Source organism: Apis mellifera, linkage group LG12 (assembly GCF_003254395.2).
Source record: "Apis mellifera strain DH4 linkage group LG12, Amel_HAv3.1, whole genome shotgun sequence".
Classification (NCBI taxonomy): Eukaryota; Metazoa; Arthropoda; class Insecta; order Hymenoptera; family Apidae; genus Apis; species Apis mellifera.
In genome coordinates, this window is record NC_037649.1 from 830033 (window position 1) to 850892 (window position 20860).

Sequence of the window (20860 nt, forward strand, 5' to 3'; positions counted from 1 at the left end):
GTACATCTTTATTTATATGTCAGTGAAATGCGACAACATCCATTTATATTTGAAAATGATTAGTAACACATAATTAGATTTGTAGAACAGTGATTCTCTTATCTGATATACACGAAATACAGAATTAGATAATATATGAATAATTTAATATTCTAAAAAATTTTTTCAAATTTCAAAAAAATAACAATATATATTTTAAATTAAAAATAAGTCGAAATCTAATTTTTAAATTCGTGAAATTTGAATACGAAACATTGCAAGATCTTAAAACTCTTAAAAAAATTTAAAATCTAAAAATTAAACAAATTCAATAGAATTGGACTATTTTTATTTAAAAATAAATTCATATCATATTTATATAAATTATCTTTTACATAGAATTCCCGAGAATTCCAAATAACAAATATAGAAAAAAATTTCTCGAGAATTCAAATATGCTCTCTTTTATTTTAAATTTCTCTACTGCGATAATAATATCGATTCGAGATAATGAGAAGAAATATTGGTACCGAAGCTTAATTAATTTTCAGATTCGAGGCAATTAGAAAAAATTGAGACCGTGTTACTCTCAATAATACAATATTTTTACATCAAAATTTCAAATTGATCAAAAAATTCAAAAGTAGAATGGGATATGGATTACCTTATAAAGTCGTTGGATGATGGACGGACACACAATAGATCACAGGAATATAAAAGGAGACACTAACAACTACACACTTTGTTATTTTTACGGATGACATCCCCTTATTTGGATTACTATTTATACGTAACGGCGAGAAATAATACTAGCGAGAAACAGGAACCGCCTAGCGGCGTGATCGGTATTACGAGTCAATATTCAGACATGATCATGGCCGCCTAGCGATAATTGTATTAATTATTATTGATCAATACCGCGAAGCTTGATGTTACAATATATATATAGAATATAACTACGAATTTTAAGAGAGAAACATTTAAGAGCTGCTCTTGAAAATAATTTTCATCCTTAAATAAATCTAGCTTGCCAATAGAATTTTGTAGAATCATTGTGAATCCAGTTAATATTATAAGAGGATTATCTAATGGAAAATTATTAATTCGTGCAGTTAATAGTTCTACAACAAATCGGCCTTATTTGAGTAAAGATAATTACTTATGCGTGTTGAGCATGCACGTGAATTACCACTTAAAATATTGCAACATCGAATGCTCACCATATGGGTATTCGAGCATAAAGGAACAGAAAGATATCATCTCTTACACGGATAAATATTACAAAGCTTTAAAGAAGTGCATAAAACAGCATCGGTCGTTGCTCAAATATTATAAACTCGATTATGTTTATGTTACACATTGATGATTTTAAATCACGTGATGTTGTTTAGCTTGATAATGTGCATCGCCTTCTAGTTATAATAGTAATTTCTCTTTTAGAAAATCAAAATGTATATACACATAAATGTTTGATATGAATATGAATGAATTAAAATAAATTCATGCAATTTTCATTGTTTATAATTACGCATAAATTTTAAATGTACAAAATATCTAGATAAACGTACAAAAGAGATATATAAAATAATAAATATAATGGTATTTGAAGAATAAGACTAAATTTAGTTAAAGATAATAATATTTTTGCATACCAACTTTTCTCTACGTTTTCTAGAATCAAGTTTTTAGTAAAAAGTATCTATATATTTTATAATAAAAATAAAATATAAAAATAATGTAATATACAGGCAGACGTACCTCTAATGACGCTCTTCATTTTCATTTTCTCCAAGATTTGGTATCTTTGTCCCTTTTTTCATGTATATTCATGGCGAATTGATAGAAGAAGGTGGAAATGTATTGGCCATATATTCAGACTGGTGGACGATATTGCCAATGAAAGAGACTGGAAAAATGTTATGGAACGATATGAAGATAATAATGATGAAGTGCTGGAGGATTTGTTTCCTTGGAAATCTGCTAATCTAGTATAAACAATCTTTCATTTATTAAACGATAAGAAATAACATTCGATCGATCTCTGACATATAATCAAATAATAACAAATTAATAAATAATAATTTTCAAACAACGAATATCTCACTATGTACGAATATTTTAGAAAAAAGATCACAAGAGATCGTTGCAGCTTATAAGCTTATCCTGTCATATTTTACTTTCTTGAGGAATGTCCAATCTTTGTGTTCAAGTAATTAAAGAAAGAAAAAAGTAATAACACTTTAATTTCCAATCTTTACATACATCTGTAAAATTAATCAATTAATAATAAGTATATATATACACAAATGCATTTTATTAACCCAACAAAAGTTTTTTCTAATCTGAAAGATTGAAGATAAATTTTCAATACAATTAAAACAAATAATTGTACAATTCTAATTTTTCCATTCTGGAATTCCAAAAAAAAAATCACTTGAACAAATCTCCAAAAATAAATCTTGACTGTAATCACCATAATCTTACCATTCTACACATAATTCTATACATACACCACTTGTATAATCCTCCATGTAAGATGTTAATTAATCAATTAATAATAAATATATATATATATATAAATGCATTTTATTAACTCAACAAAGTTTCTCTAATTTGAAAGATTGAAGATAAATTTTCAACACAAAAGATAATTGTACAATTCTAATTTTTCCACCCTATTCTGGAATTCCAAAAAAAAACACATTCATTTGAATAAATCTCCAAAAATAAATCTTGACTATAATCTTACCATTACTCCATAATTCTATACATACACCACTTGTATAATCCTCCACGTAAGAGCATAAGCGCTTAATCAACCGGGGTAGTAGACGCAGTACTATCTACCCCTCGCATCAATCCCACCTTCTCTCCCTCTCCATTGTCATGCCAATTGTGCCCCATTCCCTTGTCACATCATGAATAATTTACGCCCGTTACGACCACGTTTCACGCGAGATACGTAAAGATCCTTTAAAAAAAAAGAAAAAGTACGGCAAGCAATGCGGCTGATCGTGATTGGCATTTTCAAAAGGACATTTTTCACTTGACAAATCAAAGCGATTCGATCAAAGAGTTACGATCAAAGAGCGTGAACATATTATCTCCGCAACGAGAGAGAGGAAATTTCTTTAGAAGAAATATTCTAGAGAATATTTCTTTTCACCTCGGCCATGCGATCGACTCGGGACATCTCGATAATTTGGACGAGTTTCCTGATGAAAATAGTCGGGTTGTGGTTGGCCGCCGATCGGGACGAGCAACGTCGAAGGGATTTCGCGTTGATTTACACAGTTGGCGCGCTTTTCATTATCGTGTGCATCGGTTTCAGGGATATTTACTTCACTTGGGGAAACTTCAGCGTAAGTATATATATTTTTCTCTCTCGATTAGAATTGAAATTTTATCAAGGTTAATTAAAATCAATGATATGATTAATCAGGACAGCGTTTACATATCTTGCAACAATTTGTACCTGATGATCGTGGTGCTCAAGGTGGGTGTGTTGTACGCGCACAAAATGGAGTTCTTCGACCTGGTCACGTTCACGAGAAACAATTTCTGGCGCTCGTATCCCGACCCGGAAGAGGAATTAATATTGGCCGAGTGCAAGAGGATATGCACCATCTTCGTCGTTGTAATCAGCTTCTGCGCTCAGGGCACTTGCACCGGTTACATGATCACTCCGATAATAGGTAATTCTCGGTGAGATTTCAACTTTTAAAAAGCATATTGTAACGTTAATGTATGGTTTCCAGCAAATGTGGGAAGGAACGAATCTGACAGGGAATTGCCGTTCAACTTGTGGGTCGATCTTCCTGTAGGATTGTCGCCTTACTTCGAGATCCTTTTCACCGTGCAGGTGAGAATTTGTAATTTCTAATTTCTCTTCTTCTCTTTCAAATTTCTTTTAAATTAAATTGACGTTCGAATTTTGTCAAGTTAAGTTATCATTATTTATTAATCGTCTGTTAATTTTTGATAACATTTTATTTTATAGTTCTTTTTTTCTTACTCAAATTCCTTCCAATTAAAATGACATTCGAATTTTGTTAAGTTATCATATTATTTATTGATAATCGTCTGCTGATTTTTGATGGCATTTTATTTTATAATTCTTTTCTTCTCTCTCATTCAAATTCCTTCCAATTAAAATGACATTCGAATTTTATCGATAAGTTATCATATTATTTATTGATAATCATCTGCTGATTTTTGATGGCATTTTATTTTCTTCTTCTCTCTCACTCAATTTCAATTAAAATGATATTCGAATTTTAATAAGTTAAGTCGATAAGTTATTATATTATTTATTGATAATCGTCTGCTGATTTTTGATGGCATTTTATTTTATAGTTCTTTTCTTCTCTCACTCAAATTCCTTTCAATTAAAATGGCATTAGAATTTATTTATTGATAATCTGTTGATTTTTGATTTTATTTTATAGAACAAGTAAGAATTCATAATTCGTAATTTCTCTTCTTCTCTCTCACTCAAATTCCTTCCAAATTAAAATGGCGTTCGAATTTTGTCGATAAGTTGATAAATTGATAAGCAAATATCATAATATATTATCATATTATTTATTAATGCTGATTTTTTATGGCATTTTATTTTATAGTTCTTTTCTTCTCTCTCACTCAAATTCCTTCCAATTAAAATGACGTTCGAATTTTGTCAAGTTAAGTTATCATATTATTTATTAATCGTCTGCTGACTTTTTATGGCATTTTATTTTATAGTTCTTTTCTTCTCTCTCACTCAAATTTCTTCCAATTAAAATCCAATTAAAATGACATTAGAATTTTGTTGATAAGTTATCATATTATTTAGTAATCTGCTGATTTTTTATTTTATTTTATTTTATAGGATAAATAAAAATTCAATTTCTCTTCTTCTTTCTCTCAAATTCCTTCCAAATTAAAATGGCATTCGAATTTTGTCGATAAGTTATCATATTATTTATTGATAATTGTCTGCTGATTTTTTATGGTATTTTATTTTCTTCTTCTCTCTCACTCAAATTTCTTCCAATTAAAATGGTATTAGAATTTTATTGATAAGTTATCATATTATTTATTTAATCGTCTGCTAATTTTTGATGGCATTTTATTTTCTTCTTCTCTCTCATTCAAATTCTTTCCAATTAAAATAGCATTCGAATTTTGTTAATAAGTTATCATATTATTTATTAATCGTCTACTTATTTTTGATTTTATTTTATAGCAAGAATTCATAATTTCTCTTCTTCTCTCATTCAAATTCTTTCCAATTAAAATGGCATTCAAATTTTGTCAATAAGTTCATATTATTATCATATTATTTATTGCCAATCTGCCGATTTTTGATTTTATTTTATAGGACAAGTAAAAATTCATAATTCGTAATTTCTTCTTTTTTCTCACTCAAATTCCTTCCAAATTAAAATGGCATTCAAATTTTATCAATAAATTATCATATTATTTATTATTTATAAATCGTCTGCTGATTTTTGGTGGCATTTTATTTTATATTAAAACTTGAACGAGAATTAAGAAAGAAGGATATATAAATATAATGTCATTGGTGCAGATACTTTGCGTGTACCACGTCGGCGTGTGTTACATCTGTTTCGATAATTTACTGTGCATCGTGAATCTTCACGTGGCCGGCCAATTTCGCATACTGCAACACCGACTGAGAAATTTGAACGTCGCCGTAACAGGCGATCGTGAGTCCTATCGCGCGAACGTTTGCCACGCGAAATTGAGGAGCTGCGTGATTCGTCACCAAACGTTGACCAAGTATTGCAAACAATTGGAAAACATATTCACGATAATCGTGCTCGGCCAAGTGCTGTTCCTCGCTCTTGTCATATGCCTCGTGGGATTCCAATTATTTCTGGTTCGTATGCGAAATAAATATCCAAGATTTTGTATTCATCGAATGATAAAAAAATAAAAAAAGAACAGTTTCCTTTAATCATATTTTTCTCAACGAAATTTTTATTTTATAGTTTGCAAATAAAGGGTGTCCCGAAATTCACACACAAGATTTGATTTGTAACACGTTTTCATCGTTGAGTTAAATATTTTAAAGAAATAACAAAGATTTCTCGAACAAAATCAATGATTGGGGTTCAGAAAATTTGCAATCATTGAGAAACAAATGCATCCACAACGTGTCCCTAACATCCTCATCTTGGAGGATCCTTCCTCTTCGAAAATCCAAATACATAAGCCAGTTTTTCGTGTCTAAATCTCAAGATATGGACGACATACCGAGAAACAATTCAATTACTGCACGAATCTTGATCTGATCTGTGTAATTTCGATGATCATAATTGGCCAGATTTAACGCTGTTGCACTTTTTTTACAATTTTTAATCGTGGATTTTCTATCGAAATGAAACTAATTAAAATTGTCGAATTTTGGGAACACTTTTTTTTACTTTCGAAAGATCGACGAAATAAAAATAATTTCTCTACTCCGTTCATCGAACACAGATGGACACGCCTGCCTCGAGAAAGGTCAGTTTAACGTTGAATTTCGCCGGCACCCTCTGCCAACTTTTAATGTTCACGTACAGTTGCGACGATCTGATAAGGGAGAGCGTGAACGTGGGCAACGCGGTGTTCTCGGGGCCGTGGGCGGAATTGCCGATGGACAAAGTTGGACGAGTTGTGCGAAAAAATCTGATAATCGTCGTGGCGAGGTCGCACAGAGTTTGCTGCTTGACGGCCGGCAAATTTTTCCCCGTCTCCCTCGAAACCTCTACCGCGGTAATCATTCTTAAGATTCCTATTTTTACTCGAAAATAACCTTAAGATGATTAATTAATTAATTAATTAATTTTCTTGGTTAATCAGGTGCTGAGCACGGCAATGTCCTACTTCACGCTGTTGAAACATTCCTCCCTAAAGATGGAAAATACCACGTAAATACCACGGGGTATAACGACGAAAGAAAGGATCCTCTTTAAACGAAGAAAAATGTCACTTTCGATGAAGAAGAATTTTCAGAGGATCGAGGAACGAGATTTTGTAAACGTTGAAAGAGGAATTAAAATTGAATGGAAGAAAGGAATAAATAAAATTGGAATTGCATTTCGCAGCCAAGACTGAATTTTCACGTAACAATACTAATACTTCTCTCTAAATAATTATTATCCAAAATTATTATTGTAACTTTATTTTGTACTCATTCGAAGAAGAATAGTGAATCTAGGGAAAAGATGAGAGCTAATTTTTTTCTCTCTCTCTCTCTCGTGTATGTATATATGTATGTATGTATTTTAAATTTTATTTTAATCACTCACAATCTCGTACAAATTCCTTGTTATCCTCCACAAGAATCACGAGTCGAAAATTACGCGTGCGTGTTCTTCGACGTACCCTCAAAGCGTCAAATTGAATCACTGAATCAAGTGATAGAACACGGTTATTATACTCGTCTACGATTCCCCTAGCTAGAATCGTGCATAATTCATCATCGATCATTCTCGCTTCTCCTCGAGCGCGAGACTGGCAATCACAATGACGGCCAATTGTCTTGGATCGGCTGATTGATACGAAACGAAAGTTGTCAAGGGCGGAGATATTATACAGTAGTGTGATAAACGTGACGTTTCGATCGATCGATACGACGACTCGACGACGAGCAACCTATTCTGTCATTGAAGATTCGGAATGAGCTCGAACAAGGTTGGTGGGGATCTCTCGATCACCGTCATGACTTTTTACATGAAGATCGTCGGATTTTGGATAGCGAGCAATTACGTGGAGGAACGTCGAAGAAATTTGACTATAAGTTACACGTTCTTCGCAATCTTCTTCGCAATGGCGACCGAGGCCAGGGATCTGTACTTCAGCTGGGGAAATTTTGGCGTGAGTCGAAAAATTTGAAAAGGATTTTTAGATTGAATTTTTAAATATTTTTTTAGAATTTAGAATTTTCTTTTATGAAAAATATTTAAAAAGGATGTCTATTTGAATTATTTGAATTAATTTAATTAACAAGTTGCTTAAACTTTTTTTTTACAAGTAAAAAATATTCAAAAGGATATCTATTTGAATTATTTGAATTAATGTAGAAAAACAAGTTGCTTAGAATTTTTTTTATAAATAAAAAATATCCAAAAAAGATATCTATTTGAATTAATGTAGAAAAACAAGTTGCTTAGAATTTTCTTCTATAAGCAAAAAATATTTAAAAGGATATCTGTTTGAATTATTTGAATTAATGAAGAAAAACAAATTGCTTAGAATTTTATTCTATAAGTAAAAATTATCCAAAAAGATATTTATTCAAATTATTTGAATTAATATAGAAAAACAAGTTGCTTAGAATTTTTTCTATAAATAAAAAATATTCAAAAAAGGACATCTATTTGAATTAATGTAGAAAAACAAGTTGCTTAGAATTTTTTTCTATAAGCAAAAAATATTTAAAAGGATATCTGTTTGAATTATTTGAATTAATGAAGAAAAACAAATTGCTTAGAATTTTATTCTATAAGTAAAAATTATCCAAAAAGATATTTATTCAAATTATTTGAATTAATATAGAAAAACAAGTTGCTTAGAATTTTTTCTATAAATAAAAAATATTCAAAAAAGGACATCTATTTGAATTAATGTAGAAAAACAAGTTGCTTAGAATTTTCTTCTATAAGCAAAAAATATTTAAAAGGATATCTGTTTGAATTATTTGAATTAATGAAGAAAAACAAATTGCTTAGAATTTTATTCTATAAGTAAAAATTATCCAAAAAGATATTTATTCAAATTATTTGAATTAATATAGAAAAACAAGTTGCTTAGAATTTTTTCTATAAATAAAAAATATTCAAAAAAGGACATCTATTTGAATTAATGTAGAAAAACAAGTTGCTTAGAATTTTCTTCTATAAGTAAAAAATATCCAAAGGACATCTATTTGAATTATTTAAATTAATGAACAAGTTGTTTAGAATTTTCTTCTATAAGTAAAAAATATCCAAAAAGGATGTCTATTTGAATTATTTGAATTAATGTAGAAAAACAAGTTGCTTAGAATTTTTTCTATAAATAAAAAATATCCAAAAAGGACATCTATTTGAATTCATGTAGAAAAACAAGTTGCTTAGAATTTTCTTCTATAAGCAAAAAATATTTAAAAGTATATCTGTTTGAATTATTTGAATTAATGTAGAAAAACAAATTGTTTAGAATTTTCTTCTATAAGTAAAAAATATTCAAAGGACATCTATTTGAATTATTTAAATTTATATAGAAAAACAAATTGCTTAGAATTTTCTTCTATAATATATAAAAAATATCCAAAGAATATCTATTTGAATAATTTGAATTAATACACAAAAACAAATTGCTTAAAATTATTTACAAAAACAAAAATCTTGCTTAGAATTTTCTTATATAAGTAAAAAAATATTCAAAAGAATGTCTATTTGAATTATTTGAATTAAAGTAATAAAAAACAAGTTGTTTAGAATTTTCTTTTACAAATAAGAAATATCCAAAGGATATCTATTTGAATTATTTGAATTAATACACAAAAACAAATTAAAATTATTTACAAAAACAAGAATCTTGCTTAGAATTTTCTTCTATAAATAAAAAATATCCAAAAGGATGTCTATTTGAATTAATCGAATGTTATTGTCTGGTTACAGGATAGCATTCTGATCATATGTAATCTCGTAACAGTAATTCTGGTTTTATTCAAGATTTCCATCTCGTTAATGTACAGAAATAAGCTGCACAAGATAATACAATACGCGAAAACGAACTTTTGGAATTTAAAGTACGACTTGCACGACGAGCAAATAATTATAAATACATGCAAACGTTACTCCACCTTCTTCGTTTGCATTTTCACATTCTTCTCTCAGGGGACAGTCTTCTCTTTCGTAATAAGATCACTTAAGGGTAAGACAATTCAATTACGATAATAATAAATTTCAATTTCTGCTTCGATTATAATAAAAAAAAAATAAAATAATTCTAACTCATAAGTTATGAATAATTTTATCAAATTGTTGCAGTTACGTATGATACAAAAAATACAAAAGAGGGAAAAATATATATATATATATGTGTTAATTTATCTTTTAGAAAATATAGGGAAAAATGAAACGGAGAGAATACATCCATTTAATTTGTGGCTCGATGAATCATGGTACATGACACCTTACTTTGAAATGGTATTTATCATAGAGGTAATTAAAATATCATTTTATTATATTTTTTTCTCTAAATTTAATATAATCTTCTTTTGTACGGAATATTTATACTAAAGAAAAGAATTTCAGTTTTAACAATTAAATTAATTATATACAAAAATATTTATCCAATTATTAATATATACTTTTCCTCTCCAAATAGATATTGTCTTTGTATCACGTTGGCGTATGCTATCTCTACTTCGACAATTTTATGTGCATCATAAATCTGCACATTGCCGGTCAGTTTCGCATATTGCAACATCGATTTTCAAACGTGTGCAATGAAATGTGCGAAAAGTGTTGTTACCAACTTTCGAGAAAATCACCTTACCTTAGTATATGCAAATACGCCAAGCTTAAAATTTACATTCGACAGCATCAAACGCTCATCGAATATTGCAGAAAGCTCGAAATGGTGTCAAATTTCATAATATTCGGACAAGTGTTGCTTTTCAGCTTGCTAATATGCCTCGATGGATATTTAATACTTATGGTCAGTATTATTTACACTTCCTAACACATTTGTACACAATTTTCTTTCACGATAGATAAATAAATATTTACATCCATTTTACCTTCCATTTTCTTCATAATTATATAAAATATTCAAAAATTATATTCAATTAAAATTTTGCTTCTTCTCTACCTTTCATTCTTAACCACCGTAATTTCTAATAGGAAGACACGTCTAATATGAGTCGTCTAATTTTCACGTTTCATTTAATAAGTTGCATGTGTCAACTGCTAATGTTCACCTACAGTTGCGACTGTTTGATACGAGACAGTACGAACATAGCTAACGCTACGTACAACAGTTTATGGTCGTTCATGCCGATGGATAAATACGGGAAAATGTTGCGTAAAGACTTGATACTTGTCATCATGAGATCGAAATCGCCCTGTTACCTCACCGCATTGGGATTCTTCCCCGTCTCTCTCGAGACGTACATCAGCGTAAGTTTCTAAAAATCGTTTAAGTTATACGTGAAACTTGAACTTGGAGTTTATAGAAAATTGACTTGTAGATTCTAAGTACAGCTATATCCTACTTTACCTTGCTGAGAAATCGTGCGGAGCAAACAATCATGAATGACGCGTAATTAACATATATACATATATATATATGTAAATAAAATTGATGCAGTATGATGTGTTGTACCACTTTAATAAATCGATTCAAAATTCGAGAAAAAAAGAATCATTGATAATAACACAGATTTTCCTTTACACTTTTTAATATATCGTTATTAACGATCTCGAAAACAATTTAAAAAGATATCCTTTGGACAAATTTAATTTACCTGGTTCCACGATCGGATCAAAAACAACTCGAGACGATTTCCACGAAGATCGAGGCAAAGAATATTATTACGCATACCTCTCGAGGTGTATTTCAATTTTTCGACGATCGATAAAGAAAGTATAAGTGGTATATTGGGAAACGAGAATCACGCCCCCTTTTCAATCATGCACAAAGGATCGATTTTCGTATCCACGTGTATACGCGTCAACAATGACGGTGGCTAATGACGGAGTTGTCAGTAGCCGCGACATCAAAGTGATGTCACTTCGAGCCGCGACTTTTCGAGCACTCGGTTCGAATTCTCTCGCGTGACTTGGAAGAGAAAGAGGAAGGGATCTTCTTCGAAAGATCGAGGGGAGAAGGAAGAAAGGAGGAAAGGAAGGATTGTTGTTATCATTGTTATTATTATTATTGCTATGCACGCGACACCGTACTCGGATGTTTCCATCGTTGTGTCGCAGTTCCTGTTGAAGCTGACGGGTGTATGGATGACGGTGAACGACGGTGAGAAACGTAGGAGGAGGATCGCTATGGCGTATACTTTCGTCATACAGGTTTACGGCTTGTATCTGAATATTGGCGACATTTATCACAGTTGGGACGATTTAAGCGTACGTATTTGGGAAATTAAGAATTATATAGAATCTCTTCTATAATAATTGTTTCTTCTTTCCAATCTTGCAAAAATCTTGGTTTTATATTTTATAGTTTTTCTTTACAGTTTTCAAGGATAATGAAATTGATTTTTGATCTCTTTCAGCATTGTATATTCCTGACTTGTAATACACTGTGCATCGTGTTGACGATGTTCAAGTTTTCGATATTGTTCATCCGTAGAACGGAATTCAAGAATTTAATCTTGTTCGCCCGCAAGAATTTCTGGCACCTCGACTACGATCGTCACGAGACGATCCTTTTCACCAAGTGCAGGAAATTTTGCACGCTGTGGACCTTGACCGTGTTCTCGTTCACGCAAGCCTCTTTGACGTTCTACATAATCACGCCAATATGCGGTGAGTATGAATTCACGAAATATTTAACATTTTATCCAAATGACACTGATCTGCAAGATTGGTAATAATTTCACGGTAAATGAAAAATATTCTTCGAATAATTAAATCAAAAGTATCCAATTGGATTCGCATTGACTTTGAAACACGAAAATTTTTGAAATATTTTAAAATAATGATTTGATAAATATTTATATATATGTATATATAAATATTTTATATTAAATAAAAATAAATATTATAAAAAAAAATACAAATATATTTCTATAAAATAAATAATATATTTAAAAAGTAATTATAAATAATATAATTTAATTAAATTTATGTTAAATTTTTATACTAATATATATATAATTATAAATAAAATTATATGAATAAATAGATTATAAAAAATTAAAATTAATTTTTAAAAAATTAAGTTAAATTATTATACTAATATTTTTAATTATTAATAAAATTTTATAAATGAGAAATAATTTAAATAATAATTAATAATTATAAATAAAATTATATATGAATAAATAGATTATAAAAAATTAAAATTAAAATTAATTTTTAAAAAATTAAGTTAAATAAAATTATACTAATATTTTTAATTATTAATACAATTTTATAAATGAGAAATAATTTAAATAATAATTAATAATTAATAAATAAAATTATATATGAATAAATAGATTATTAAGTTATAATCGAGTATAATCTGTACAAATGAAAATCAAAATCGTAGAATAAATATAGATTCAAATAATATTGAAACAAAACAATATTTGAGAGGAAATTCTCGTTCAAATGTTTATGGTACAAACAACCGGTAACTGTCATATAAACGTGCAACGTAGATATGATAAAAAAAGTGTAAAAAATTATTTAATTTTGGAATATTACTTTATACATTTTATATAAATGTATGATTATATAAATGTGTAATAACTAAATAGGCTATTAATATTTAATAAATTATACCGCAATATCGATAAAACTTGCACAAAATTAAAATTAAAATTAATTTTTAAAAAATTAAGTTAAATTATTATACTAATATTTTTAATTATTAATAAAATTTTATAAATGAGAAATAATTTAAATAATAATTAATAATTATAAATAAAATTATATATGAATAAATAGATTATAAAAAATTAAAATTAAAATTAATTTTTAAAAGTTAAATTATTATACTAATATTTTTAATTATTAATAAAATTTTATAAATGAAAAATAATTTAAATAATAATTAATAATTATTTTAAATAAATTATATTGTTAAATTATAAATTATATAATTATAAATTATATTATATTATATTATATATAACTATAATAAAATTATAGTTTTTGAATTAATTGTATCAATTAATTATATATGAAATATAAAAATTTATTAAAAATTAAATTATAATTGGAATGGATAAAATGATTCAGTAAATAAATTAAAAAAAAAGAAAAGAAAAGTGTTTTAAAATTCCCGCTTTTCAGCGAATATCGGGAAAAACAAATCGGAGAGGATACTTCCGTTCAAAATGTGGGTCGATTTCCCGTTGAGCGAGACGCCATATTACGAAATAATGTTCGTCATCCAGGTATTTCATATTCCTCGCTCTTCAAAGTAATTCGAGAATAAAATATATATATATATATATACACTTTTTTTCATATTCAAATAATCGATATTACCTTTGCAAGATATCGAAAAAAAGTGTATCTTGAAAAATTGTAAACAATTTAAAAAGATACAATTTAAAAAGTTAAAATATTCCAGTTACTTACGGTGCAACAAATCGGTATAGCTTACACGTGCAACGACAACTTCTTGTGCGTGTTGAACATGCACGTGGTCTGCCAGTTTCGTATACTGCAGCACAGATTAACGAAACTGTGGTCGATAATTGACGAGCGGGCGGATAAGTTCAATTACGCGAGCAAGTGTTACGAGGCGTTGAAAGAGTGCATACGGCAGCATCAATCGTTGATCGAATTCTGCGACAAGCTCGAACACGTCTACACTTTACCGATCTTTGGCCACGTGGTGGTGTTCAGCTTGTTGATGTGCTTCGACACGTACGAGATATTTCTGGTATGGACAACATGGTTTTGGATTTGTTATTTTAAATGAAATAATCTAACATATAATTTTGGCTATTCTTAGATTTGTAGATACGCGAAATTTAATAAACACGAATACGAAGCGTTGAGTGATAATTTTTATGCACACAGGCAAACGTACCTGTTTCGATGCGTCTCATTTTCTTTTTCCACATGGTCGGCAGTTTCATCCATATAATTTTCTTCACGTATATTTGCGGCGGATTGATAGAAGAGAGTTCGAATATCGGGCTGGCAACGTATTCGGGATGGTGGACGGTGCTGCCAATGGACGAGGCCGGACGAATGCTGCGGGAGGACGTGAAGGTGATGATAATGAAGTCCATGCGGCCCTGCCATCTATCCGCCGGTGGTTTCTTTCCCGTATCCTTGGAGACATCCACCGCGGTACGCATTCCTGCAAATGTGTTGTTTCTCTCGAAATATCATTCGACATTTTTAAAATTTTTATCTTTAATCGTGCAAATTGTTATTAAAAATCAGTGGATAACTTTGCGAATATCGAATATAAAAATTAAAATGATTTGTTAAATTCTCGTTCCAGCTTATGAGCTCTACATTGTCGTATTTCACCCTCATGAGGGAATCATCCAAGGATAAATAAATAACTCACCGTACACGTAATACGTACATTGATTACATTGAATAATAATAATAATATTAATCTTTATAAATAAATGTTAATATTTGCATAAAAATTGATTACATGGAATAGAAATAATGCTCAACTTAAACAAAATTCTTTATATCCAATGATATTAAATAAAATAGTAATAGAAAAACGCAAAAGAAATAATTAAAGGAGAATCATTTCTTACCAAAATTTAAAAATTTTCAATTTCCTCGCCGAATCCAATCTCAAAGTTTTCTCAAAGTGTAATTTAAGAATTTTTAATATTTAAATTTTTCAACATTTTCAGATACTTCTTCTCTCTATTATAATAAATTTATTCGAAACGATCGTGTGATGCGAAATATAAAAAAGATATCGAGCATTATCAAAAGCTAATAAAAATCGATATAGATGTAATTCTAATCGCGGGATGATGTTCACGCGTCGCTTGTCGTTGTGAAGCGTATCGCATCGACCGATCTCGTCACGTGTCACGCGTCGGTGTGTCATTCGTTTAATTATGCATCCCATCCCCTCGAACGAATCTTTATTTCCTTTATCGATATCCCACCGTCCGATCCGTGTCCAATTTGCGACAAAGAAAATTTAAAAAGAAAAGAAAGGAAAGGAAAGGAAAGAGCAATGGATAGTTGTCAACGTCAATCGACAACATCTCGCATTACGAAGTGACGCTTTCTCGAGGAAAGGGAAATGGGGGCGAAAGCTGTGGCGAAAGTCGTGGCGCATTCGAAACTCGTGGCGAGGCACTCGAACAAAGATTTCGCATTGTCGATGACAGCATTTTTAATGAAAATCGTTGGTCTTTGGCTGGCCAAAAACGAGCAGGAGCAACGTAAACGCCGTTTAACGTTGATGTACACGGTGATCGCGATTCTGTTCGGCGTTTGGGTCCAGTTCAGGGACTTTTATTATTCGTGGCCGAATTTCGGTGTAAGTAACATTTCCTTTAAATTTGTAAAAATTTCGAAACTTATGATAATGATTTATTTTTAATTTGTTAATTAGTCGTAATAAGTCTTTGCTTCGATTTATTATACAATAATGATGTAAAATCGTAGCAATTTTAAAAATTTCAAATCGTTGAAAAAAGTATTTTGAATAATTTATAATCTAACGTTGAGATTTAATTTTTAATTTTGATGGAATTTTTGAGAAGAAGAAAAATATGATGATGTAAAATCGTAGCAATTTTAAAAATTTCAAATCGTTGAAAAAAGTATTTTGAATAATTTATAATCTAACGTTGAGATTTAATTTTTAATTTTGATGGAATTTTTGAAAAGAAGAAAAATATGACGATGATAATGATATGATGATATAAAATCGTAGCAATTTTAAAAATTTCAAATCGTTGAAAAAAGTATTTTGAATAATATATTTATAATTTTAATGTTGAGATTTAATTTTTAATTTTGATGGAATTTTTGGAAAAAAAGAAAAATATGATGATAATGATATGAAAAAAGTATTTTGAATAATTTATAATTTTAACGTTGAGATTTAATTTTTAATTTTGATGGAATTTTTGAGAAGAAGAAAAATAATTTTAAAAATTTCAAATCGTTGAAAAAAGTATTTTGAATAATTTATTTTGAATAATTATATAATAATTTTTTGAGAAGAAGAAAAATATGATGATGTAAAATCGTAGCAATTTTAAAAATTTCAAATCGTTGAAAAAACTATTTTGAATAATTTATAATTTAACGTTGAGATTTAATTTTTAATTTCGATGAATTTTTGAGAAAAAGAAAAATATGATGATGATAATGATACGAAAAAAGTATTTTGAATAATTTACAATTTAACGTTGAGATTTAATTTTTAATTTCAATAGAGTTTTTGAGAAGAAGAAAAATATGATGATGATAATGATATGAAAAAAGTATTTTGAATAATTTCTAATCTAACGTTGAGATTTAATTTTTAATTTCGATGAATTTTTGAGAAGAAGAAAAATATGATGATGATAATGATACGAAAAAAGTATTTTGAATAATTTACAATTTAACGTTGAGATTTAATTTTTAATTTCAATGGAGTTTTTGAGAAGAAGAAAAATATGATGATGATAATGATATGAAAAAAGTATTTTGAATAATTTCTAATCTAACATTGAGATTTAATTTTTAATTTCGATGGAATTTTTGAGAAGAAGAAAAATATATATATTATTGTTTTTTTCTTTCAACTGTTATAGAACTGTGCTTATACAGCTTGCAACATTCTGTGCCTGATCATGGTGTTGTTAAAATTGTTCGTCCTGTTTGTGCATAGAAAAGAGTTCATCGATCTTCTCGTGTACACTCACGAAAATTTTTGGCACACCAATTATACGAACAACGAGCTGTTGTTGCTGCAGAATTGCAAGAGAATTTCTATGTTGTGCATCACTTTGATCAACGTCTGCGCTCAAGGCACGATCGTCAGCTACGTGTTGACGCCTATTGTGGGTGAGTCTCTTTTCTTTTTTCTCTTTTTAAAATTTATCCTGAAATATTCACGAATATTTATTCGTTGTCGTTCGATTGAGTGAATATTCGTAATGGAAAATTTAGTAGAAAAAGAAAAGAAAAAAAAAGGAGAGGTAATTATCGAATATGTTAGATATTTTCGAATTACATAAAGAACAGAGAAGAAAGATGAAGTGATTAATACATAGAATCGCGTATTTGTATTTTTAGAAAATATCGGAAGAAACCATTCAGATAGAGTTCTTCCATTTAATATGTGGGTTGACCTACCTACGCTATTTCTATCACCGTACTATGAAATATTATTCGTGCTTCAGGTACATACGTAAATACGCACTTTCTATATAAAAAGCGAGCGAGCTTTTACAATACTTTTATATCCGAATATACACAAATTATCTCCTAAAAAAAATTTAATAAATCGATTTCTCTCGCTTTCTCTAAATCTAAAATCAAGTTATAATCAATTGTCATAAACTTTAGTTATTCTCTTTAAATGGAATAAGGATGAATCTTTTGTAGAAAATTTGATAGAGAAAAAAAAAAAAGTAGAACAGTTTAGAAAATTTCTGAACGTATGATGGAAGAAAGAAAAATGGTGCGAAATTTCTTCCAGGTACTCTCTTTGTATCACGTCGGTGTGTGTTACATTTGCTTCGACAACCTGTTGTGCCTGATGAACCTGCACGCAGCCACCCAATTTCGTATTTTACAACACAGATTGTCGGATCTGGGTAGCGGATGGGACACGAGGCGATCTTTCAACAAGATTGATAGAGAAACGAGTTGGTCAAGTTGCATGGAAAATTGCTACGCGACGTTCAAATTGTGCGTTAAGCAGCATCAGGATCGGATCACATATTGCCACAGGCTGAACGATATATTTACGATCATAGTGCTTGGCCATATACTTGTCTTTAGCTTGTTGATGTGTCTGGTCGGTTTTCAGGTACTTATGGTGAGTATATCTTTTCTTCTAAATTATTATTCTTAATTTATTAAAATTAAATTATTATACTTCTTTCTCTCCCTTCTATTAAGACCAGATGGAAGTTGTGATTGAAATATTATATAGATGAAAAGAATCCTCAGAAATTCTTCTTTTGTTAATTTATTTTTTTCTCTTCTTTATTTTTCTTCTTTTTTCCATTTTGGATAAAATTAACGTGCCTTTCTCTTCCCCTATTAAGAAATATTATATAGATAAAAAATTCTTCATTTACTTCATTTTTTCTTTATTTTTTTCTTCCATATTAAATTATTAAAATTAATTATTTTTCTCTCTCCCTATTAAGAGGGATCCAAAAATATTATAGAAGAATATAGAATATAGAAATAATAAGAATATAGAAATATTATATAAATAAAAAGATTCTCAAAAATTCTTTATTTATTTCATTTTTTTCTCTTTATTTTTTTCTTTCATATTTCTTTCAAAATTAATGTGTTTTTCTCTCCTCCTATTAAGACCAGAAATATTATATAGATAAAAAAATTCTCAAAAATTCTTCATTTATTTCATTTTTTTCTCTTCTTTATTTTTTTCTTCCATATTAAATTATTAAAATTAATTATTTTTCTCTCATTCAAGACCAGAAATATTATAGAATATAGATATATTTTATAAGAATATAGAATATAGAAATAATAAAAATATAGAAATATTATAATATAGATAAAAAAGTCCTTAAAAATTCTTCATTAATTTTTCTTTCATATTAAATTATTAAAATTAACATATTTTTCTTTTCCCCTTATTAAGACCAGAAATATTATAAAATATAGAAGAATATAGAATATAGAAATAATAAGAATTTAGAAATATTATATAGATAAAAAAATCCTCAAAAATTCTTCATTTACTTCATTTTTTTCTTTATTTTTTTCTTTCATATTGAGTAAAATTAACGTGTCTTTTTCTCCTTTTATTAAGATCAGAAATATTATAGAATATAGAAATAATAAGAATATAGAAATAATAACAATATAGAAATATTATAATATAGATAAAAACATCCTCAAAAATTATTCATTAATTTTTCTTCCATATTAAATTATTAAAATTAAAATATTTTTCTTTCCCCCTATTAAGACCAGAAATGTTATAGAATATAGATATATTTTATAAAAATATAGAAGAATATAGAATATAGAAATATAGATATCATATTGGATAAAATTAACATTTCTCTCCCTTCTTATTAAGACTAGATGAAAGTTGTGATTGAAATCTTATACAGATAAAGAAAATAGATGAAAAATTCTCATTAAAAGAAGAATTATTTTCATAATATGAAAGATATGGTTAACAGGCAAATTCCCCACCAACGAGACGTCTCATATTCGTGTTTCACATAACGGGCAGCCTGTGCCAATTGTTGCTGTTCACGTACAGCTGCGATTCTCTGATACAAGAAAGCACGAACGTCGGGAGCGCTGTGTACTCTGGCCCTTGGATATGCCTGCCAATGAACAGGATCGGCAGAACACTGAGAAGAGATCTGAGAATGGTTATAATAAGATCGAGGAAACCTTGCTGTTTGACCGCCAGCAGATTCTTCCCCGTCTCCCTGGAAACTTGTACAACGGTTAGTAAATCGTTTCGCTTGTTCAATGATGAATAAAAGAAAAGAAAAGAAAGAAAAGGATACTTGATTTCGTTAAGCTGTTGCAATTATATTATTCGTAGAAGAGAGAGAGATAGAAAATTAATAAAAATTAATAAAAAAATTAATAAAAAAGTCGATTCCAAAGAAGACTGTTCCAAAAGAAAATTGTAACTTTGGAAATTTGATTTCCAAGAATACAATTAACAAGCAGAATTATTATACAATTTGAAAAATGTATCAATGGCAGTGAGAATTATCTCGATTTCTCTTGTATTAAAAATGAAAGATTATTAAAATTATATATATTTTTATTACAGGTGCTCAGTACAGCGATGTCGTACTTCACTTTAATGAGACAATCCTTTGCCAATTGAGATTACAAAACGTAGAATATGCATAAATGATGTGATAAATGATAGATGAAAAGATTATATGATAATTGTAAATCAAATTAGAAAAATTGTGCAATAATTAATATATTCTGTTGCATTCTGTATCTTTTTATTTCACAGAATCTCCCTTCAAAATTATTATAATTTA

At 28.8% G+C, this 20860-nt stretch overlaps 3 protein-coding genes across 4 annotated transcripts; all 3 read left to right on the forward strand.

The window, feature by feature from the left end:
• Positions 1-2655: 2655 nt before the first annotated feature.
• LOC100576992 lies at positions 2656-11303 on the forward strand. Its single transcript, XM_026444442.1, has 12 exons — positions 2656-3341; positions 3422-3674; positions 3738-3841; positions 5552-5863; positions 6466-6741; positions 6829-6896; positions 7641-7845; positions 9633-9888; positions 10075-10178; positions 10345-10677; positions 10863-11138; positions 11210-11303. Exons 1-12 carry the CDS (start codon positions 3153-3155, stop codon positions 11282-11284), a joined length of 2451 nt encoding a protein of 816 aa, XP_026300227.1. The 5' UTR covers positions 2656-3152; the 3' UTR covers positions 11285-11303.
• Positions 11304-11870: 567 nt separating this feature from the next.
• LOC100577024 (odorant receptor 30a) lies at positions 11871-15426 on the forward strand. 2 transcript variants are annotated; one of them, XM_016915594.2, is made up of 6 exons: positions 11871-12098; positions 12248-12500; positions 13977-14080; positions 14260-14574; positions 14768-14990; positions 15148-15426. In XM_016915594.2, exons 1-6 carry the CDS (start codon positions 11904-11906, stop codon positions 15201-15203), a joined length of 1146 nt encoding a protein of 381 aa, XP_016771083.1. In that variant the 5' UTR covers positions 11871-11903; the 3' UTR covers positions 15204-15426. The 2 variants fall into 2 exon arrangements, with proteins under 2 accessions (XP_016771083.1, XP_003249281.2); XM_003249233.4 differs by having other exon boundaries at positions 14715-14990; positions 15148-15323.
• A 124-nt stretch (positions 15427-15550) lies between these two features.
• Positions 15551-20816, forward strand: LOC102656838 (odorant receptor Or2). Its single transcript, XM_016915586.2, has 6 exons — positions 15551-16167; positions 17438-17690; positions 17922-18028; positions 18328-18669; positions 20024-20299; positions 20638-20816. Exons 1-6 carry the CDS (start codon positions 15928-15930, stop codon positions 20692-20694), a joined length of 1275 nt encoding a protein of 424 aa, XP_016771075.1. The 5' UTR covers positions 15551-15927; the 3' UTR covers positions 20695-20816.
• The last annotated feature ends 44 nt before the right edge of the window (positions 20817-20860 follow it).